The 23,236-nt window shown below is 36.2% G+C and overlaps 5 protein-coding genes across 9 annotated transcripts; 1 reads left to right on the forward strand and 4 right to left on the reverse strand.

Moving 5' to 3' along the window:
- LOC18610722 (protein FD) lies at positions 4,850 to 6,987 on the forward strand. Of its 2 annotated transcripts, XM_018116014.1 has the most exons (4): positions 4,850 to 4,950; positions 5,626 to 6,251; positions 6,348 to 6,425; positions 6,699 to 6,987. In XM_018116014.1, the coding sequence occupies exons 2-4, from the start codon at positions 5,772 to 5,774 to the stop codon at positions 6,768 to 6,770; spliced, it is 630 nt and encodes a 209-aa protein (XP_017971503.1). In that variant the 5' UTR covers positions 4,850 to 4,950; positions 5,626 to 5,771; the 3' UTR covers positions 6,771 to 6,987. The 2 variants fall into 2 exon arrangements, with proteins under 2 accessions (XP_017971503.1, XP_007046623.2); XM_007046561.2 differs by lacking the exon at positions 4,850 to 4,950 and having other exon boundaries at positions 5,458 to 6,251.
- Positions 10,933 to 11,340, reverse strand: LOC18610723 (E3 ubiquitin-protein ligase RNF167). The gene has a single exon (XM_018116622.1). It carries the CDS (start codon positions 11,338 to 11,340, stop codon positions 10,933 to 10,935), a length of 408 nt encoding a protein of 135 aa, XP_017972111.1.
- LOC18610724 (UPF0434 protein Daci_3569) lies at positions 12,011 to 13,105 on the reverse strand. The gene is made up of 3 exons (XM_007046563.2): positions 12,761 to 13,105; positions 12,631 to 12,685; positions 12,011 to 12,401 (listed from the first exon to the last, which is right to left on the reverse strand). The coding sequence occupies exons 1-3, from the start codon at positions 12,859 to 12,861 to the stop codon at positions 12,249 to 12,251; spliced, it is 309 nt and encodes a 102-aa protein (XP_007046625.1). The 5' UTR covers positions 12,862 to 13,105; the 3' UTR covers positions 12,011 to 12,248.
- On the reverse strand, positions 14,353 to 16,062 carry LOC18610726 (SKP1-like protein 1B). Its single transcript, XM_007046565.2, has 2 exons — positions 15,552 to 16,062; positions 14,353 to 14,807 (listed from the first exon to the last, which is right to left on the reverse strand). Exons 1-2 carry the CDS (start codon positions 15,846 to 15,848, stop codon positions 14,634 to 14,636), a joined length of 471 nt encoding a protein of 156 aa, XP_007046627.1. The 5' UTR covers positions 15,849 to 16,062; the 3' UTR covers positions 14,353 to 14,633.
- Positions 16,586 to 21,711, reverse strand: LOC18610727 (protein MID1-COMPLEMENTING ACTIVITY 1). 4 transcript variants are annotated; one of them, XM_018113932.1, is made up of 9 exons: positions 21,381 to 21,711; positions 20,766 to 21,023; positions 20,175 to 20,615; positions 18,709 to 19,127; positions 18,215 to 18,324; positions 18,034 to 18,105; positions 17,540 to 17,646; positions 17,036 to 17,129; positions 16,586 to 16,878 (listed from the first exon to the last, which is right to left on the reverse strand). In XM_018113932.1, the coding sequence occupies exons 3-9, from the start codon at positions 20,583 to 20,585 to the stop codon at positions 16,826 to 16,828; spliced, it is 1,266 nt and encodes a 421-aa protein (XP_017969421.1). In that variant the 5' UTR covers positions 20,586 to 20,615; positions 20,766 to 21,023; positions 21,381 to 21,711; the 3' UTR covers positions 16,586 to 16,825. The 4 variants fall into 4 exon arrangements, with proteins under 4 accessions (XP_017969421.1, XP_017969422.1, XP_007046628.2 ...); XM_018113933.1 differs by having other exon boundaries at positions 20,766 to 21,026; XM_007046566.2 differs by having other exon boundaries at positions 20,175 to 20,611; positions 21,381 to 21,710.

A 23,236-nucleotide genomic window follows, 5' to 3' on the forward strand; every position in this document is an offset into this window, starting at 1 on the left:
TTAACTACTACTCTCTCTCTCTCTCTCTCTCTCTCCATATATATATATATATATATATAAGGACATTTGCATTTGCTGCATAAAGTTGTCCTTCATTTGTGGGGACAAACCTTTGAAACCGACCAAGTTTAGAAGTGGGGTGTAATGATTAAGAAACCTTGGAGCTTGTTCAGACTTGGACTCGCCCTAGAATAATATTTACTAGTTTTTTCTTCATTTATTTATCTATGCTACCTTGCTCTTTGTATTACCTCTCCTTTCCCCCTCAAGCTCTGATCCTTTGGTACTAAAATCTCTTAAGCTGTGAGTCGATGTTGGATATATGGTAATTACAGTTTCTGTCTTCTTTGTCCACACCAAGGGGATGAGGTCAATAATTTTGGGTTAAAAATTAGTTGTTCAATTATTGTGAAAATAAACATTGTTAAAATTGAGTAATTTGATCGTTTTCAATTTTGAAATATAATAATATAAATATATTATAACACATAAAAAAAAATGTTATTAAAAAAACTAGTTAATTCAATGATTAGCCAAATTATTAAATCTAATTTGATCTATGGATTAAAATTTTATTTTCAATTTTAAAAAAAAAGGTAACGGAATTAACTGTTTGCACATTATTGCTTTTGAGGTAATAGAACGCAATTCCAATTCCATCCCTCTTTTAGAAGTGGATAATAGGTTGTTATTGACAATGGGCAATGCATTGGTACAACATTGTTTTAGAAAAAAAAAAAGATGGGGTATCATTCTATTCAATATGAAATATATATGTATATATATATATATATAGTACATAGGAAGACATTGCTGAAAGAAAGAAAGAAAAAGGTGGAGGGAGGGAGGGAGTAAGTTTGCTAGACTTGCAAACACAGACTTGTTCTCCCTTTGTAGCTTTAAAAGGCTTTTGGGGGGAGGAAGGTTTTACCCGATTTGATGTTGCATGGCATATATAGCAAAAACACGAGAAGAGAAGAAGTCCCAAACGGTTAGCGCATATTTGGTTGGTAGAACTGGAAGTGGCTGATTGCACATGAAAAACAGCCCTTTGGAAATGGAAACAATTGTTGGTTCCCGTTCATGGTTTCCTCTAGGCTGCCCCGCCACCTGCCTCTAGCCCTCTTACTGTTTCATGGACCCACCTCTGGACCACTTGATTGTCTTGTCGTTCGCGCTCCATGGTTTGATGGGAGCATCCGACGGTTAATAACTCCTTGCACCCGCAACCGTCCAGCGGGTCCTGGCCCTTAATCGGGCAATCACCAATGTTGACGAATAAGAATCAGAATCTAATTGACAACGTTTCTCTGTTTCCCCCCCCACCCCTAGGAACTCAAATATGGAGTGCAGACGGGTCTCGATCAGATCAGACTACCAGCAGAGTGACAAAAGTGTCCCCCCGTAACATAGAAATGTACCATCATTGCTTCTCTTTTTCCTCCGATCTACCCTTTGTTTAAACAATCCCATAGCTTCCATTCCCTTAATCAAAATATTTTCATGCATGCATTGTTGCTCACTGCTATACCTCTGATCCTTTGACAGTAGTTTCCAAACATGCTTTCTTAATCAATGATTAGGTGAACAATAATGCAATTACGAGATGAACTAATCCGGCCTATCACATTGCTCATTAAATGCACAAGACTTGACGAGAATCACGATCGTACCACTCTTTCTATACCACTCCGTACAGTTTGGGGTTGGGTGTCTAGAGCTAGACTGTTCACCCAGAGTGCAGACAAAGTTGTTGTGCTTTGTTGCTTGAAGGGAGGGTGATACAGTGGCTCCAATAGGGAATGGCGGAGTGGACCCTGCGGGTGTGGCTTACTTCGTGGTTGCAGCCTGATCCAACCGGCCAGCCAGTACACTGTTGACAGATGGTGAGAGAGTTTGGGACAGTGCAATGCAGAGTTGACAGCTGTCCAGTTTAAAGCCTAGTCTCGTGAGAGTTCAGATGCTCCAATCTTTCCTCTCTTGACCAATTTGCTTCCCTCCGGATCCATATGGACATTGATTCCTGTGGATTGTGCTGTACTGCTGCTTTTTGTTTTTCTCCCCTTGTTGTTATTACCATTAATATTTCATTGCAATTCGTTCATACTCTCCCCTAACGAATTCCCAATGTAACTAAACTTGAAACATGGATTTCAGCTTATAAAAAACTCATGCAGGTCGACACAAAAATGGTAGTCCATCCTTGTTTCCTTTCTCCACCAGGATACCTTTCTAGACTAGTTCGAAGTATTGTGTTTGTTGAACTCCGCTGATGAATACTGTGAGGAAAGTCCCATCAGAAACCAGAATGTGGGTAAATACTCATTAAAAGTTAGGTTCGAAAGTTTAAAGATGGACCCACAATGTGGACTGAGAGCAAGTCATTTGCTTTTCCTTTAAGCTTCTGAGCTGTGCAGACGAAGACGTGACTAATTCTTCATTTTTTTTTCTTTTTTTTTCTGCCCTTTTTTCTTCAATGAAAGTTTGAGAAATGAGGAGAAAAAAGGAGAGGAAAAAAGCATAACTATAAGCTTTCACTAGTTCAACTTCTGAACTAGGCATAATTCAATTATGAAACCTTTCCCATAAATAATGACTACAAATATATGAATATCTTAATGGAGTTTGGTGGGTGAAACTGAACTGGGAAATGATTGAAGGGCCAGAGGCAGCAAGAAGAGAAAAAGAGAGAGAAGATGGTTCCTCCAAGAAAAAGTCAGGTAAGAGCGAGTCTGGGAGAGAAGACCCCGATTGCAGCAGTTTATCCCATGAACAAAACAGGTGTCCAAATCTCAGAGAGTTGGAGAATCTCTGAGACAAAAAAAAATTAATGAAAACTGATGACTGATGCGTGATCATCGTCTTAACGTATTCTTTTATGGCGGCCTGCTTCCCCCTTCCTTCCTCAGAAGATCGTACTACTCTTTTTCTCTCCTGCTTTTTCTGTTTTTTCTTCTTCTCCAGCTATGCTTTTGTATATATATATATATATTGGCTATGGAGGAAAATGATCATTCAGTCAAAATCAAAGTTGTTCAGTACTCTTTCTTTGCTCTTAATTAATTTTTGTAGCTTCAAATTCAATGTCTATGAATGTGATGGACTGTTAACATCTCAAACTTTTAATACTTTGGCTCAGTGAAGTCCAAAGCGACAGCATCTTGTTCTTGTTGATCTCTCTGATGTTTTATATGTTTATCCCTTAAGTACAGTTTCATAAAAATACAAGAATTTCTTGTTAAAGACAGAAACGTTACATGATAGTACTTTTTACGTTACATTTAAGAACCAATTGCTTAACAGACGATCTACACTTCCGCAGGAAATCATCCATTGATGGAGCAAGCAAAGCCAGTCATTTTCACTCGAGACAGTGGCCAGTCACGGTCCCTTAAAATTTTTTTATTTAATAATTAATATAAAATAATTTTTACTTATTATAGTTTTTCTCTTTTATTATTATTTATTATTTTTATTCTATTTATTTATATATTCATAATTTTTATTGATTTTTTTTAATTTTTATGAACCATCAACCATGTTCTTCCTCTTTCTTTTTTGTTAGATAAATTTTATCTTTTACTTGTCACATTTTTCTTTTCTTGTTATATGTATTTTATTTTTCATAATTTTAATCTTTAAAAATTAAAAAATTATTACATAATTTTTAAATATAAGTTATTGTATTGCATTATTGACTTTTGTTTAAAATTTCATCAATATATTAATTTTGATAGATTAATTCGTCTTATTTTGACTCTTTCAGGTTTTATAACTATAAAGAAAATATTTTTAATAATAAAAATTATTAAAAAAATAAAATAAAATAAATAATGAATTTTTTTAAAATAATTTAATTGTTTATATTAAAGAAGACATCACTCAAAATTAATAATTAATGAATTAAAATTCAAAAAATATGGTTGAACACAGCATTTTGCAAAAGATTATTATAAATTTTTTTATTTATTTACTATATAAAATTATTATTTATTATAAATCTTTTTATTATTATTGAAATCAACATATTAATTTAAGAAATTTTTAATCCTTTATTTCTTTTCGTCTCACAGTGAATCTCTGCTCCTGAAAGCTAACTGCAGGCCTCAAATCTTTTCTTAGACCAAAAATCACACACTCTATTCCTGCATGGGCGTATGGTTCTAAGTTGGTTTTTTCAATCAGAACATAGTACATAGCCATAACTATTTGCAAGGCCTTGTAGCTGTGTTTCTTGGGATATTTTGATGATAAAAGGTAAAAACTATGGCGTAAAATTGTTAACATGCAGAAAAGAATGTATGTAATTAAGCACAGATGAATATAGTTTAGAGTTTCTTTCTAATGTTTGGACTTTTATACTTCACGAGTTCAATTAAATTGTACGTTTGGACAGCACTTTCAAACTTTCTCAAAGAGGAAAGAGAGAGAGAGAGACGGAGATAGAGAGAGAATATGGAAGGTGCAACCATTAAAGGAAGGTGGTCAGTGTAAAATAAAACGGCTGTATTTCACATTCAATGCCTTTGTCCTTGATTTGCAGAGCATTTAGAAAGAGGGATTGCCCTCCGGGGTGAAACCAAAGATACCAGCATCGTTGGCTACAATCCGAGAGAAGCAACTGTAACAAGCAAAAGGTCTTTCTTTTTCTTTTTTTTTGTTTGACGATAATGAGAACTGTGGTACTGCAAATCTATGTATTCTTATTCCAATATTCTCTTTCTGGGTGGGAGTAGAAGATCAGGTACGTTAAGGTAAAAAGGGGAAAAGAACAAGGATGACTGGTGAAGTGGAGGGCAGGTGGAAGAAGAAAGAAGAAAGAAGGTGAAAAGAAGGGTATGAGATGATGGAGGAAAAGAGAGAGGATCACTTGGCTTTTTCCTTGCCAGAGACAAGCACCTTGCAGGCTCTATATCATACAGATTATACAGCGATCTTTATGCTTTAATGGTTAGCACACTAAGCTCTGTGATTTGATTTATTCTACTGCAGATTTCTTCACTATTCATCATCGAATTTTTCTTGCCTTATCATGATAATCTGTCAAGGTTTATGGAATTTGGGTTGGCCGTAGCTAGCATCATATTCCTGGTTACAAAGTGGTGAGCTACTGCTGTAAACGTATAAGTGTATATAATGAAGCAAAAAGGTAGCATAGGTCGTCTGATTTATGGGTATTCATTTGTTCCAGATTAACAAGCGACAGAATATAACGTACGAGTGAAAAAGGAGTGCTAGGGGTGTAGCCAATGTGGACCAATTTTTTTCTTTTTTCAGAGAGTGGCAGCTGGGGAAACCAAACCCATTGCAATTACTATCTGTCCTTTCCCAACAGCAGAGACGCCTCAAACCCAAAAGCTGCACAATCCTGTTTGAGGCGCGTGGCACAAAATACAACATTGCCTTTGAAAGACCAATGACACAAAGCAAAGCATTGGCAATTGCCATAGATAGGCATAGAAAATTCCTTACATTTGGTCTTACAAAACTCTCGCCATATACCCCCCACTCTCCCCCCCTTTTTTTTTTTTTTTGTTTTGGGTCTAGACCCGAGCTTTAAAGATTGGTTTTGCACCTCTGAACCAAGCTTTTTTCTTGTTTGTACTTCAATGTTGTCATCGACAGGCGGGGAGGAGAACAACTACAACAAAGCAACGATAAGCCTAAAGAGAGTGTCCTCAACGTCCTCAAAATCATCATCAACATCTTCATCTCCTTCACTATTCTCTCCTCCTTCCCATCTTCACGACCAAACCCATAGACCCAAAACTATGGAAGAGGTTTGGAAAGACATTAATCTTGCTTCTCTAAATGATCACCCTTCCAGGGAAGGCCTGTCTGTAAACCCACGACTCACAAATCCTCAAAACCCGAATTTCATCCTTCAGGATTTTCTTGCCAGGCCGTTTAGCAAAGACCCACCAACGAACAGGGTCTGCACAAACGGGGGGGCCGGGCTCTATGGTTCCCCAGTGCGGCCTCCTGCCACTGTTTTGAGCCTGAATTCGGGTCCCGGCTTTGATTTTTTGGATAACTCGGATCCTCTCAGGTCCACCTCGCGTCTGCAAAGCAGCCCCATCTCAAATTTGTCCACTTTCAATTGTCCATTCGAGGCTCTAGCCTCATCTTCTAGCTTGGCTTCTTTTGGTAAGAAAAGGGTCAAGGAATCTGATAGCGGTTCTGGTGATCGACGGCACAAGCGTATGATCAAGAACCGAGAGTCAGCAGCTCGATCGAGAGCTAGAAAACAGGTTAATTAGTGCCTTTCTTGTCCTAGCTACTGTCTTTACTGTTATACATATGCATTTCACAAAATGTCTCGTTTCGTGATACTCCTTTCATTGCAGGCTTACACAAATGAGTTGGAGCTCGAAGTTGCACATCTTATGGAAGAGAATGCAAGACTCAAGAGACAGCAAGAACAGGTAACTCAAAAGCCAAATTGATTTTTATTACTAGCAGACAAACCATGAAAGAAACACCCCCCACCGAAGAAACAACCAAAGGGCCCACTGATCAGTGTTTCCTCATTAATACATGAAACGCTTGGGTGCTTAGCTTCACCAAAATCTGATAACCCCAACATGCATGGAACTTGGGAGCAGACTGTTCTTGTGAATAATTATAGTGCTAGTAAAAGAAAGAAAAGGGCAATTAATATTGACATTGTGCTTCTATTTTGTTTTTGGGGCATGCAGTTACGCGTAGCAGCAGCTGCTCAACTTTCCAAAAAGCGCACGCTTCAGCGGACGTCAACAGCTCCATTTTGAGGAACATCTCTGCCTACCTTCTAACAAATTAATCTCTCCTTCTTTCCTCTCTCTCTCTCTCTCTAAGAGCAGAGGTCCTTTAAGCTAGAAAAGGAATGAATTTGTATAGGTTTTGGGGAGCTTTTTTCTTTATTTTTTTCACTTCTGGGGTGAGCAAGGTTTGTACTTCTAGCAAGACAGTTGATTTTGGGAAAGAAAAACATGCGCTGTGGGGAGGGGGGGAGTGGGAAAAGGAAAAGGAAGGGGTATGTTTACATTTCCTGATATGCAGGAACTTTGTTCTGGTGGGTCTTTGTTTGCTTCCTCTGTTGGCTTGTATCTTTCCTTGGACTACTGACTTTTTTGTTTCCTGTCCTTCAAACCCCATTCTTTGCTTTCTTTCTCTTTCTCCCCTTCTCATGCCAAAAATTGGTGCTCTGTTTGCAGCTGTGTGGAGAGATCTAACTAAATTTTAATGACAAACAAAAATTGAACAGTAAAAAGAAGAAAACAACACAAAAAGGGATGTGACATATCGGCCATGGAATTTGTGACAACTCCTCTTATCCCGTTCCTTATCAGGGACCTCCATCATCCCTCGTTTTATCCCAATACTATCGGTAATCGATGCCCCCCACCTTGTCCGACATCCATTGGCATTTTTTCCCTTTCATACTTTTGCTTCATGTTTTTTCCTGATTTTAAGCAACTTTCCCTTTTACATATACTTCCCTCCAACAGAGGATCAGTAATGTTAAAAGATCATAATAATCTCGTAATAACAGGATTTGGTAACCTAATCTGTTTCTGCATATTCCCTCCCTTGCTCTGGCCAAATACATACAGAACCATCAGCCAAAACTTCACTTAACTCATGCTCTCTGCTGCAAGAAAACAAGAGGAGAAAAGGGTTATTTGTAGGCTTTGTTATTGAATCATTGTTAGTCATAGAAAAGGGGGCCAGAGAAGCTTTGGAGGCCAGCATGCTAAAGTTTATACATTTTCACTTTAGTTAGGTGGCCTAGTGTGATGTGAAGATGTGTTATGTTGTGTCCCCAATGTGTAAATGTGGGGAATTTAATTGTTGGACATATATACGTACTTTTTCCATACATTTAATCTACATTTGCAATAGTCATAGCAAGTGATAGTGTGTGCATGATCAGATTGGTAGAATCAACAAGATTTGATCGTTTGCAATAAAGATTTGTACCCTCAGGTTTTACTCCCTTCCCTTAGACTTTGATTTAATATAAAATAATAATAATAATAATAAATTCAACCAAGCACAGCCAGCCCCAGTAATATTAAAACCTAACTGCCCAGCAAACATTTCTTAGGTTAGCTTTCGAAATTCTTACCTTGGGGAAGTTTTAAATTGGTTTTGTCCTACCTGGTAATTTAAGGTTTTCTAAGACCAATATTCAAGTAAAATTAAGCATCCGAGCATTAATTTATGCATTATTCCTCTACCTAAAGAGTAAGGTTCGAGTTTTTTTTTCTTCAATTATAAAAAAAAATTCAAATAAAGTTAAAAAATACAAATTCTGACATACAGTTGGAAGTTTTTGACTTTTTTTTTTTTTTCTAAATCAAATATACATATATCAAAAAACAAATAATCATATAGTACTTGATTGAGAGTTGATCATATTATCAAAATATCAATGCCAAACCTCCCACACAAGCACCCACAAATTCATACATTGTAATGAATTATATAATATACACAATATCAAATTCAATTTAAATATATATTTTAGTATTTGATTCATTGATTAATACCTTTTTCTCTAATTAAAAAAAATTAACTTAAATCTATCGATAAATAATATCAAAAAGTTAACCCATCCGAGCAACATCAATGTCACTTTTTGCTGCTTACATTTTTATCCTTTGCTTTGTAATTTTTTTTAACTTTTTTTATGAAAAGATCCCTTGGTGTAGCAACACTAACTTTGGATTGGAACAGTACTAATTTTGGCAGGCACGTGCTGGAGTTAATTCTCTGTTTCTACTTCTATTTCCTCTTTACTTATATTAATATATATTTGCTTATCATGATATCATATGTGGTTGTAGTGGCAGACCAAACTTATCTCATTGCATTTGTGCCCTCAGCTGTTGCATTAGCAGTGGGACCATGTTGTTATGTATATGTATATGTATATGTATATATTTTATGGCAATAATTTTGTAACCTAAGCTTTAAACAACTTTATGCTTTATCCATTTATATTTATCAAAAGATTTTGTGTCTATTTTTTTTTTATAAAAAAGAATGTCAAATTCAAATCTATGGAAAGCAATGGGTACTTCATTGCAGGGTACTTGCGGTATCCAACTCGATTATATAAGATTAAGATACCCCATAATCGAGTTAGGATTATAATTTCATTATTCGTATTGGGTTTGGGTAGAATTTGACTCAATTATATTTTTTTATTTTATATAATTAAAGATAAATTTATATTATTAATTAAATTAATTCATAAAATTATGATTATTAATTAATTTGAAATATTTTTTAACACATATATCATATATATTGTGTTAATTTATAAAAAAATATAATTACTATTATATATATACTTTAAATTTATAAACATAATTACTTTTTATTTTATATTAACGTTACAAAAATTAGAACTTATAAAATATATATTTAAAAAAGAAGTTGTGAAATAAAAATAGTTTTGGAACTTAATTATTTTTTTTAATTTTATGTAATTAATAACAAACTCATATAGTTAATTAAACTTGTAATATTATTTAAGTTGTTATTTGGATATTTATTTTTAGTTATTTAAATTGATATTTGAGAGAGTTGTTTTTGATTATTTAAATTTAAATTTTATTGTTTGTGTGCTTTTATAAATTTAATTATTAGTAAATTATATGGAATATGGATGAAAAGATTATTGTATATAAAAATTGGTACAAATTCGGATTAGGATAATTAGTTACCCAAGAAGAGTATTTTAATAATTTTTTACATAATCAGGTTTTTAAACGGGTTTAAGTAATTATCGAATAATGGATATGCACTAGGGTTAGGGTTATGATAATAAATTTTAAAAATATTTGGGTAATTATAGGGTTCGGGTATTTCATTTACTAATTGGATTCGGATTTGGATACCTTAAAATGAGTGGGTACTTTACCCGTTGACATTCCTATCCGAATCCGTCTTACCGGATTCTTCGCTTAGAGTAACAAATTTGACTTTTGACTACATTAGGACAATTTAAAAAACTTTTAATGGTATTTTTACATATTTGATTGCATGTACAAATTTTTTGCAGGATCGTGAATATATGAGTTGTATATATTAGTAATGGATATATTTTACTAGTTGTTATTAAAAGTGAAAAAATATAATTAAAAGTTTAAATAGCAATACTTATGAATATTCTTTTATGTAAAAAAATTGTTTACAGCAAGTAACCATAAGTAGAATATAAGCGATGCCATTATCGACATCCGTTGTCGTCCAGTGGCTAGGATATCTGGCTTTCACCAGGAGACCCGTGTTCGATCCCCGGCAACGGAACTCTAATTTTTGGTCCATATTTTTTTGGGCCTCCTTGCTTGTATGTATATCAAAAAGGCCCTTTTTGCTTCATTTGGGCTTTCACTGAAGTTTCCAAATCCCATAAAAGGCTAAAAAGAAAAAGAAATGATCATTTTTATAGTATTTGGTTGAGTGAGAAACAAGAGATAAGGGAATTTTCTTCTTTAGGTTCTTTATCAACTTAAAAAGTTAAAAGATGCAAAAATCCAATCATTCTATCCAATTTTTCATACAGAAAAATCAATGGAACAAATGGGAGAGACATGCAAATACTCATAATCAAGATTTTTTCTACATGAAAATAACTGGGCCAAGCTTGCCCTTGGGTGCAATGGATTTTTTATCACACCAACGTTTGTACGAGGCCAGAAGGTCGACGCTTCTTCTTTTCTGTGTTTTACTTTCTATCTTCTTTTCCGTTCCAAGTAATCTTTATTTACAAGTTAATTATTGAGACTGCAACAAACACCCAGGACCAACAAAGCTAGGATGTCTGGTTTTCATCTAGGAGACTCTCGAGGTTCCATTCCCTGGCAATGGGAAGTTCGGGCTCTGTTTTTTGTTTTTGGTATCGACAATGGCAGCAGTTTTGAAATTTGATCAAGAAGGCTAGAAGCCAGCTACATGGAAAGATGAAAACCAGATCAACATCTCCTCAGTGAAGGCTTCCCTTCTATGAAACCTCTCTTCTTCTCCCATCGAAAACCGGCACACTGGGCAATTCTTCCTGCACCCATCGAGCCACCTATCGACACACACCCGATGGAACTGATGCAAACAAGGAAGAACGCGCATGTCATCTCCTTCCTTCATGCCTGATAAACAAACACAACATATTTCGCCTTCTGAAGCTTCGCCGGCACACGGTCTTGCCTGGAAGTTGCTTTGTCCCTCCTTGACCTTCTTCGAGATATCTGGCTTGATCACCGCATAGGCTGCCGCTGCTTCTTTTATTCTTGCATGGACTCTTACACCAATCAAGTTGTAGATGAAGGCAACCAACTTGCTGAGAACCATTTGGTATTTTAGCAAAGGTTTAAGACATCCGTAGCATCTTTAATAAGGGAGACATGAAGAAACTGGCAAGCCTTCGTCTTGCTTAAGCAGTTTTGCTTGGTTTGGAAGGTTTGTTAGATTGGGGAGAGTCGATTTTGAGGGTTTAACACGAAGCGGTTGCACCTAAATCAAGAGTGTTACATATGACCTTAATGTTTTATTTTACGCATAGTTACCAATAAGAGTAAAAACCCTCTACTACATAAAAATCCAAGTTCTCAGTTCATTAATTGTCTATTTAGACATGGATTTGGGAGATTGCCAATTCTTGGTTTTGATTTGTTGTGTAAATGGTTATTTAGGGGTGAGTATAGTTCGATTAAAACTGAATTAAAGGACAAAAGAAATTCAGTTAATGTGTAATACATTATATGACAGTTAACATAAGATTGAAACATGAATTGTAATCAGGATGTTAACAGTATCCATTAGGTAATGAGCAAAATATCCTGTAACATCATCTTATGGAGGATTGGGCAGCATGCTTCGAAGGAAAGCAAGACAATGACAGAAAGTAGGAATCTATACTGATTCCTCAGTCCTGAAGAAACCTGATTAATTTCTAATGTGGTTTACAGGTAGAATCTAGTTCAAGCTATGCCTCAGTGCATACAGGGGTAGCTGTAAAACATATTCCAAAGAATTTCAATGCATAAATTTAACAGTGCAATTTTCAGAAACAAACAAAAAGACTTGCCCTGATCATTCCTGAAATGGTTTTTCATTACATGCAATGAAAGGTTGTGTTTCCTGAACAGCAAATCAGAAAAATTAAGTCTTAATATCAGCAGTTTACAAAGAAGAACAGCTTTGGTCTTCCATATTTTCCTGCAGGAACACCACTGCAATTGAATGGAAAGAGAAGATTGTTAGCAGCATGGAAAGAGCAAGATGAAAGGATCCCCACTTCCTGCCAATTCCTTATTTGTTCTAGCTGAATCCGCAGCAGCATCATTCATCGTATCATCAATATCAAGTATCTTCCCATCTCTTGGCACCAAACATGGGATCCCATCTTTTATCTATCAAACCGCAAGCAAACATAAAAAACTCCAACATAAGCTCCAAAACCATTACATATCTTACAGGCTTACAGCACTGGATCAGTTTTCTTGTAAAGGTAATGTTTTGTTTCTGATTTCAGAGCCAACAAGTACTTCGATACCCGATGACAGCAAATTGAATTGAACCCAAACAAAGAAGTGAATGAAAGTGCCATATCAAAAAGGGGAAACTGGAATTATAACTCACAGGAAAAGAGACGCCAATAGAATCACTGATAAGAGAAGCTGTTTCCTCACTAAACCTGCCAAATTTAATCAACCAAAGAAACAAAATTAGCAGACATAAAAGGGGAGGAAGGGAAGAACAAAGAGGGTACCTTAAAGGTTGTTTGGAGAGTGGGCAAACGAGGATCTCAGAGAGAGTTTTGCTAAGCCCGGTTCCTGCATCTTTTAGAAGGGATTTGCATAATCTCACCATTATCGCTTTGCTTCAATATCTGAACCCTGTTACTTTTAGCTTCGGTCTAATAGTCGTGATGATACCATGGCCAGGGCCCTTTCGGCTTTTGGCTTTGTGGGAACCTTTCTCAAACGCACCGCTTCAACTCTAATGCTCTCTGCTGGACTTGAGCTATCCTCTTACCTTTTGGGCCTTGAACATGGGCTACTTTAAACTGCGATTAGCCTTCACGGCCGAAAAACTATGATCACTTCGAGTGAAGTCTCTCATTCTCGCTCATTTGTTCGCAGCCTTCTCATTTCTCCCGCAAGAACATGCTTCAATGGAGGTAATCAAATTGAGCTCAAGAAAGCGTCAAAACGATGTCCCAAATGAACAGCAAGAACGTCCATACGTGAACTCTTTCGTTTCAGACACATCTTCACCAACCCAACTCTCCTCCTCCCTCCCTCCCTCCCTCCCTCCAATTTTCCTCCCCATTTTCTTCAACCGAATCCAAAACACTCTCTTTTCGTCATCCATCCCTTTCGTTTCTCGAATCGTGTCACGTTATAAAACAACTCTTTCAAATCCAAGCTCACCTGATCACTGCCCATAATCATTGGTAAAGCTTTGGTTGATTTGTACTCTACCTACCATAAAGTATAATTAGCTCGTAGGATGTTTGCTAAGATCAAAAATAGGAATGTTGTTTGTTGGAATGCAAATTGCAATGATTTTTGGGGCACTGCATACATGGGAATCCAGAGGATGGGCTAAAACTATTAATGGATATGGTGGATCAAAACTAGGTTGGAAGAGGAGGAGGAGGAGGAGGAGAGGGAGTTCATCCTGATGGAATGACTTTTATCGGCGTTCTTTGTGCTTGTGCTCGTCGTGCGGAGCTTTTTCTAGAGGCGGAGGAGATATTCAGGCGAATGCCGGAGGCTGACGAGGATGTGTCATCTGAATCTCTGCTCTGGGCTACCTTGCTCAGCGCATGTCGTTTCAGGGAAGGTGTGGCTGTTGGAGAAAGAATTCTTTGATTGCAGAAGAGCAGTGGGAACGTCTATGCTGTGGCAAAGCAGTGGGAGGATGTTGATCGTTTACGGTTTAAAAGCAGGAGCATACTGGGGGGGTGAAGTGTTAAAACCAGACGATACTAAAGTTTCGTGAACTTGGCTCTGAGATCAAGCTAGTTTACTTCTAGTTCCTGATGTGCTCTGCAAGAGATCTGTTAATTCTTTGTTACAATGGGTTTTACCTGTAATAATTGATTTGCCAGTCTTGACAAAAACATTGAATTTGTACTTTCATTTTTCATCCGCTTAACTGTGACAAGAATGAGTTCCCAAAAGGGGAGAAAGAAACATACAAATCTATCAATTCTTCTTGCTTTTTCCTATTCTTTCTTATCAAACAAGAGAAAATGATAGTTTTTCTTCTCTTACTCACCTAGATTTAACTTTTTCTCTTATACAGTTAACTTTCAATTTGTAAGGGCATTTTAACATAAATGAACTAAGACAATGGAGAAACAGGGGCCTCACTCCATGTGGTAAACAGAGTTTACACAAGCAGACCCATTCACATCAAAAGCCATGAACAGAAATAAATACAACAGACTGGTTCTGGTGAAATTGTATGGACAGGCAGCAATATAGAAGTCACTTGAATACTTAAAACAGCTCACAGAATCCAAAGTACTGATGACAACAAAGAAAGATGGAAAAGTCAGAGCAATTAACTACATCTAATACAGAAGCTTGATATAATTTTGCCACTTCACAGCATCAAAATAGGCCAATTCTTCATTCAAATGCCCACTGATTCTCCCGACGAACCTCTTCCTCCTCCTCAGGGGTGAAATCATTCTTGATGTTAAAAGTCTTTCTGATCTCCTCAGGGGTCTTTCCCTTGATCATGTCAGCAACAGTTTGGCAAGTAAGGTCCAACAAACCCTTGATGTTCAAGTAGTTTGCTGCCTGCAGAAACATATGACAAAACCACAATACAAGACAAATTATCATCAACTAAAACCTACTGAAATTAACACATGGTAATCATCAAGCGCAACAATCAGTCTATCATTCTGCCAGGTAACATGCAGGCCTTAACCAGACAGCATCATATGCACAAACTAAAAGACAAATTCTATTGAAGGATTGATGTTCATGCTTCTAATTTGCACTTTTCTTTTAGTTACACAATGCAGTGTGCCAGAGTTAAGAACTTCTTCATCTAATGAAAATCCCAAGTTAGGCTTCTGCTTCTAATCTGAAACAACACCCCATAATCAACGAAGAATATCAAAAGAAAACATGACAACTATATTGCGTAAGTTCTACTCACACATAAGGAATTGACACAGCTTCTTTGACTATAGCATTAGCACTACAAGATACATGATAACGGTTCAATTTCCTTAAATCTATGGAAAAAGTCTACAACTTGTGACGCGATTGTAAACATATATCAAACTATATTCAAATTCATTAGCCTCCGAAATCAAAACACCAAAAGCAAACAAATTGAAAAATAGTAAAAGATGCCCATATTACAACAATAACCCTAAATCAAATTTCTAACAAAAAATTAAAAAATCCCCAATTCCAAAACCCTAGACCTTGTTATTCCATAAAAAGATTTAACCCAAAATTGAAACATCAACAACAAAGAAATAAGACAAAAAGGAAACGCACGCGCGAGAGAGAGACAGAGGGACTGACCAGAATGAGATCGAAGAGAGTGGCTTGATCGACCTTGACAAAGTCAGCGTCCCAATTTTTAAGCTCGTCCTCGGCGGTTCGATCTTCCGTCTTAGGAGCCTCCACGTGCTTTTTGCAATACTCGATCACCTTCGCCAGGATCTTACTCGTGACGTTGGGCAACGGTATGCCGTTATCGGCGCAATCGTCCTCGATCATGTGCTTTATCGTCTGCGATTCCAACGCCACTGCTTCATCCACCTCGAACGATTCGCCGTCCGAGCTCTTCAGAGTGATCTTCCTCCCCGAAGACGACATCGTTTTCGCTATCGAATTCTTTCGACAAAAAGAAGGAAAAAGAAAGGATCAACTAGCAGGGGCTTTTCCTTCCTTTATTTGCCAGAAATCAGACACTTTTCTTATGGAGAAAAGAAAAGTTTTACGACAGAATCCTTATTTATATAGAGGGTAGGGGTAGTCTTGGGGAAGGGTCGGTTTCTTTTTGGATCGGTGTGATCAATAACGTGGCGCTACGTGATTGTTTTATGTTCTCCCCAGACCAATAAAATGTTGACACGTATGAATCAAAAGGCCAGTAGATTAGATTAATAAAAGATTATGTCGCGGTGTCCTCCTAGACCAACCATGTGAAAAGAAAGCAGACTTTTTAAACATTTTTAATTATTGTGATAAAGGATTCATTAATTCAGAGCTGTTTAATTTAATTAATCTTAATTTATTGAGTAAAAGAATTGACATGCATTTTCTTTCAAGTTATATTTATAAAATTTTATAATAGTTAAATAAATACGTATGGACCATTAAAAGTTATATCTGACGTGGAAAATAATAACTCATTATATAACCCTTTACATAATATTATTATTATTAAATTAATAAAGGGGCTTTGTGCCTAGAAGCAAACTCTTTAGAATTTGATTCAAATGATACTTTTCCATCCAAGAAGGAAAAGATTTGAAGTCATCCCTTCTTGATTCTTGCTCAAGTGCATTGTTTGTGGCATGTTACCTTTGGCAGTCTCTGTTCTCTATCTCTGAAGAAAAACAACAGGAATTTTCTGGATTCCAAAACCACATTTTACGATTGAAAATTAGTCTATGGTACAACATATGCTGAATCTGGAAAACAATCAGGACTAATTTACACATTTGAAAGACTCAAAAGGCAAGGTAGCAATCTTTAGCACAGTTCTTCAGTTTTGACAGTGGCAACTAGTGGTTGCATTCTATATTTTTTTGACTCCCCAAACAAAATAAGAGCTCGAACCCTGTCACTCACGATTCCATAAATTGTGATGGTGGAGGGCTTATTTTAGTCTTCTCTGGACCTGCAACGGTTATGGATGTTTGTAAGTTCTGTTTAGGACTAAGAATCATCTCAATATTTTCCAATTTTGTTGTCATTAGATGCCGGACAATGAGTGGTTTAGAAGATAAATGAGATTTCATCGCGATCACAAGGTTCTTGGCATGGGTAGGACTTACCATAGACACCACGCATCTCTACTTCGCGCCATTCTTGAACGAGGGCACAGCAGCAGCACATCAGATGTGAGAGGAAATCGTCAATAAATCCACCCTGCCAAGAGAAGAAAAGGGTAGTGTTGTAAGGAAACCAAATTCAAAGTAAGGATCAAAAACTACTGTGAACAACTAATTGTGGACCTTGTATCCAAGATTAAGCTTTCTATTGAAAAAAAGAAGGTAGTAGGAAGTGATTATCAGTGATTTGAATCACACGGAAGTACGTATGTCACCAAAAAGAAGCGTAGATAATAGATACAACTGGGCGTGCCTATTACGTTCAGACAGCTCTAAACCGTATTCTCATGATGGCCATGATTAGTAGAGCACCGCGTATGGTATGAGGCCAAGGTAACAACATCTATACCACATTTTTACATGGCAAATAAAAATAGAAGAAAACTTATAATTCAGGGTCTTATATTCAGCATGACTAGATTACTCTTTCATTAAAAGAGAGTATACCGTAATGTTCAATGCCTTGCGTAGCTTCCTTCTAACACAGCAGGTGTAGCAACAGCAGGACAATATCAATGAATACGCCATCAATTCATTGCATGCTTCTGCAGAAGCTGAAGAAAGTTGCTGTGTAAGCTTTGAAATAGTACAAAAATCAAAAACAGAGTTTTCAAAGGTGTTGCAGTTGATATAACACTTTTCTGTAGCAAGCCGACAAGGGAGAAGGTAATTTCCTTTCCCAAGGAAAACACACACAATCTCACTTATGCATGCATGCTGAGCAATATAGAAACACACATACACACATATTTATTACAAATTCATAATCCATGTCGATCAGGATAGGTCAGAAATCAAACGCGTCCAATTCTTGCACAAACAAAATTAAAGGAATCAACAAAAATAGAGATCACACAGATTATCACCCAAGCTATAAAGAAATTATTACATAATCAAAATATAACTAACTAGAAATTAAAGTATAATTCAGAAATACTTACATATGTGCCTGTTTGTTGCCACAGTAGCAATCTTTGAAAATGTACCACAAGGATAGAAGAATGTCTTCATACCTGCAAAGGTTAAAGGTTGCTTAGGAGACTCGATTAACAGCAAATGCAGGAATAGAAGTCAGGCATATTATACAATAATGGGGCCCTAATCATGTAAAAGATGACATACACAGATATGGTTCTGAGCAACAACCGAGCAAATCAGCATGCCATTCGTCATATCGATGTGAACCTCTATCAGACAGCAGATCATGTCCTGATGAAACTGAAGATGTGTTTCTGAGCGAAAATGCATGGCATAAAACATTTAGTGACCACACTTAGCCCCAAGTAGATGTGCCAAGTACATTGTAAATGGCATCAGCAAACTAAATTTTGCATTAAAAGCATACGAATTTACCATTACCACCCAAGTTTTAAATTTATCAAGAAATTACGAGGCAAATAAATTATCATATTGAATCACATTGGCAAGTAAGAAATCTTACTTTTTCTGCCATAAATATGCCTACATCAGCTTTCAACTCTTATAGGACATAAAGCCAAAGGTAAATGGCAAAATAGGGACAGGTTACTGGGGATAGTGCTACATGAGACAGTTGTTTATATAGAACTACAATTGCATTTTGACAATGTAAAACTAAAAATGAAAAGAAAACTAACCTTGAAGTTGTGCGAGTATCAGATTTATTAGGTGAGCTTTCATCATATGAATGATCTTTCTCACTATTGGCATCTGAGTAATTGCGCTCTACTTTCTTAGACCCTTTCATGGAAGAACTCTTATCTGGAATAGAAGTTGCAGCAGCAACTTCTGTTACTTCAAGCAAATGCTGGATTACTTCACACTGCTGCACATCGTAATTAGCTTGTGATCGTTGCAGTTCTAGTTGAAGCTTTGCATTTTCCTTTTGCAGTGCTTCATTAAAACACAAGTTTGGATATGAGCAAGAAAGAGTTTTTTTCAAAATCATGGCATCATTTTTTGAGGGTTCTGGTTTCAGAATAACATCTTGCACCCTTCTATCCTCATCATCCAATGTGTACTCATGTTGATCTTTCTCAATAACTTCTAGTCTCTCCTGCAGGTTTGGAGAAATGAAAAATTAGTAACACAGGCAAAGCTGAAGACATGTAATCAATCCAACACAAGAAATTTTTTAGTGACTTCAACTATCTCATGGATATTATTTTTCAATGATATTGCTGCCCACAAGTTCCTATGACAAGGCAATCGAAACACAGAATCATGTATGTCAACTTTTGCATAATTCAGTACACTCTCTTTCCAGTAAAGGCTTGATATCTATTATCTTTGACAATATCAATAAACATGAAATCAGAGGCATTATATCGATTATCTTTGACAATATCAATAAACATGAAATCAGAGGCATTATACAAAATATTTTGGCCATGCAATTCATCTGTGAAGAAGCTGGCAGGCCTGATAGACTTGGATTTTCATACAATACAGGAGAAAATGGAAGATAAAGTAGTTTGAAGGAGCCTTCATTGTCTAGAAAGGCATTAACAAAAAGGAAATCATGTAGGATAACCAACCATTCCAAACCCTTAAATGTAACAAATACTCACTATTAATTGCACTTTATTGAAGTTACCGAAGCCATTATGCTTCAAATTGCACATGATAGTACTTTATAAAAGAATAACATACAAAGACGCATAAGTGTGCGTAATAGCACTCATTTTCAGGCCATCCTAGTATGTCAGGATCAAAAGGGCATTCATATCCCTATATTTTTAACATTATTAGCACTAAGAGTCAACAATTAAAGATTAAAATCTAAGTTATCAGGTCTTTAATGGTTGCTAAGGAATTAAGGAATGAAAGATAATCCTTCATTTATAATAAGAGAGATAACCCAGGGGACAAAGGAAAATCAATTGCTATTGGAGAATCGATAGAAAACACATAACAAATTTTACAGCAACCATTTTTACACAATTGAAACAGCTGACAATCATTTCTAAAGCTTACCATCTTCATTTTTTAAGTACCAAATTCCAACCCAAATATCATTTCACAAGCCTCTTGAAAAATCATGCAAATAAGGAAAAAAATTAAGGGGAAAAAATATTAAAACAGCAACTAGAATAATCAATACCCTGACTCGAGCATTATCCACTAGAGTGATAAGAGGAACAATCTTCAAATATCGGTCGATTTCATTCTGAGCCTTCCTAAACTGATACACAATGTTCCATCCCATGGCCAGAAGATACAGATAGCTCCTCTCCTGACAACTATTGACCAGAATGTAAGACCTTCTTAATGCATCCTCAAGCTGCTCCAACGGCTCTCGCGTCTCAGGATATCTCTTAAGCTCTGAGATCTTGAGCTGCTCTAGCAAGTTTCCGATCAACTTGAGATGCTGTGCGAATTGCCTGCAGTTCTTCTTATGCATTCGCGCTGTGTTTGCAGCTTTAGCTATCATAGCTATTAACCGCCCTGCATCAAAGCCCGCAAGCTGGACTACACTTGCAACTTCTCCAATATGTTCCCACGAAGATGCCATCCTTCCCTCTCAATCAAACCAGAAACCTGCCTTTTTATCCCATTAGATTACTCCATAATCTATTTTTAATAAATTAATGAAACAATTTGACCGGAATTATATACTTTCCAGAGCAAAAATTCAACTTAATGAACAGTAAAAAAGAAAAGGCCAGATGGAGAGATTTTCGCTCGTTTTCACCTCTTCTAAGCTAGACGCTTCACCATATCAAGAGCTTCGATGTTTCCGCTAGGCTTCTCCACTTGCATTGCTCAACAAAAGCCAGAGCCAAAGCTGATTTCTGTAAAGAATCCACGAAATGAAACTGGAACTTGAGAAGGAAGAGAATCCGTAGCTTCAAGCTGGATCAAAAGCTCCTTCCCAGGATCTATCCAGAAACTGCATATTCACTCGAGATCTTCGACTTTCAGAGATAAGAACAGCGCAGTATCATTTCAACTGCTTAAGAAACCAAAAAAAAAAAATAGTTAACAAGATACCGATATCTAGAAGATTATCCGTCACGCTTCTTCGCTTACTTTCTCGAGTCAAAAAAACACTTTAAAAAAGCAGAAAAAAAATTGCGAATGATTCAACTCTTCAACATGAAAAAAAAAAAAGAAAGTTAAGACCGCAAATGCAAATTCACAGAATCTCCGGTTGAGCTCTTAATGAACTGTAATTAAGCCAAAAACAAAGTTACAGTAAAATAAAAATAAAAGTAAAAAAAGGACGGTAGAACCTGTAAACTGACAAGTAATTAGAGATTCAAGAATAAAAAAGGAAAAAAAATCAGACAGAAATGACAAAGAAAACCTGCGCTTATGGCAGCGAGACACTCGCCTACTCCTCAGGAGTTTTTTCTCTTATTTTTTAGGCCTTGAATTGATTCTTCTCTTTCTTTTCCTTTTCTTATTTTTCTATCTTCAAGAAAAAATCGTCAGAGTTTGAGAGAAGAAGAGCATTGAATTCCGGAATCAACAGGCATTGCTTTGCGCAAACGTCGAGCCTTCTTCCTCTCCTCCTCCTCCTCTACTTCTTCTTCTTCTCTCTCTATCTTTTATCGCTCGCAGTTTCGGTGCCCTTTGTTTGTCTCTGCTGGGGTGCAGACTCGCCACCATGCCAGACAAAGCAAGGAGTTTTGTGCCATTGTGCTGCTGCTGGTGGTACTAAATTTCAAGTACTCAAATGTCCTCCTTTTTTCTTTCTATTTACGACGATGCCAGCGATTTTCACGGAAAGAATCGGCACAGTAAAAAAAAAGGATTTCGTTGACTCTCCCCCCACCCCCTGGTAAAGTCATTACAGGGTCGTCCAGCTGGCATCGAGGGACTGCCGTGGCTTTAGTGTCACCTAAACACATGTCCCGTAGGGTTAATTGCTGCCCTACTGTCATTAACAGTTGCCGTCCTACCGTAATTAAGACACATTAACCTTTTTTTCTTGCCTTAATAAATATTATTATTGCAATTTTCATCACTCAGAAACATGATGGTAAGCTTTCTTGGTAAAGAAAACATACTTAATTTGAAAGGTACAAACATGATTTGGGATAATGTTCCATCAACTTGGTGGCCCTTGCTTGGCTTACAAGCCTGCTTTACCAAGCTCAAAGTTGATAAGAAATGTCATTTAGAAAGGTACAGAGTAACATAGATGGAGGCTTCATTCAAGGATGGATAAATTTTGATAGAAAATATATGGATTGAATTTGATTAATTTGGATCAATTTTTTAAATTTTGATATTAATCGATCAGGACTAACAATTTATTTTATTATTTTAATTGATTTCTAATATCCAAATATTACTAATATTTTTAAAATATATTTAAAAATATAATATTATTAATATTTTTAAAATATACCTCAAAAACACTTCATGTAAATCAAAATAATTAATTGAACTATTATTAATGTTAGTCGTCCTACCATGATTATTTTTAGTTCTTTATTATAATTTGACTGATTCCAATTACTTATTATCAAAATTTGATTAATTTAACGTTTAAAATTTTAAAATCAAACCGATTAAATGTTTATCTATAAATAAAAACCATGTCGTTAAACTAACACTTGTGCATTTATTAAGATGGACTAAGCACAAAATAAATGCCATTATTTTTTCCTATTTCACTTTTTTTTAACTTCATTTTTATGCTTTAGTCGTTTAGTCATGTCTAGTTATCAAAGAAGTCAAAAATAATTCATGTTTGGATTCATTAGGTAGGGAAAGCTTGTAGAAATTAGTTAGTAATAGTACAAATTATTATTTTTTTAATGGTTAAGTAGGAAAGAAAGAGATATCTGAATATTTAAATTATTTATTAATATATAATTTTTATTTAAAAAGTATTTTCTCTCCATTAAAAAAAAAAAGAAGGAAAGGGATAATAGGGTAATTGTGGTGGGGCTTGATGAAAGGGGAAAAGCCAACTGAAAACAGGAAGACGCATATTCTAGCTTTGAACATCCGTTCTCTCTGGCAACGACCATGTGGACCCATTTAATGGTACGACAGCGACAGTGCCGCTCACATGCCTTCCATTCCACGTGTCCACAGTCCACCCCTCTTTTCCTCATCTGTTAGTCGCTCTCTGTCTCCTTATAATTACAAATTTTGCTGCTCTTTTACCTCTCAAGTCATGTACGCCTACAAATTTTCACCACGATT

The sequence above is a fragment of the Theobroma cacao genome, chromosome 1 (assembly GCF_000208745.1).
Source record: "Theobroma cacao cultivar B97-61/B2 chromosome 1, Criollo_cocoa_genome_V2, whole genome shotgun sequence".
In the NCBI taxonomy this organism is placed as follows: Eukaryota; Viridiplantae; Streptophyta; class Magnoliopsida; order Malvales; family Malvaceae; genus Theobroma; species Theobroma cacao.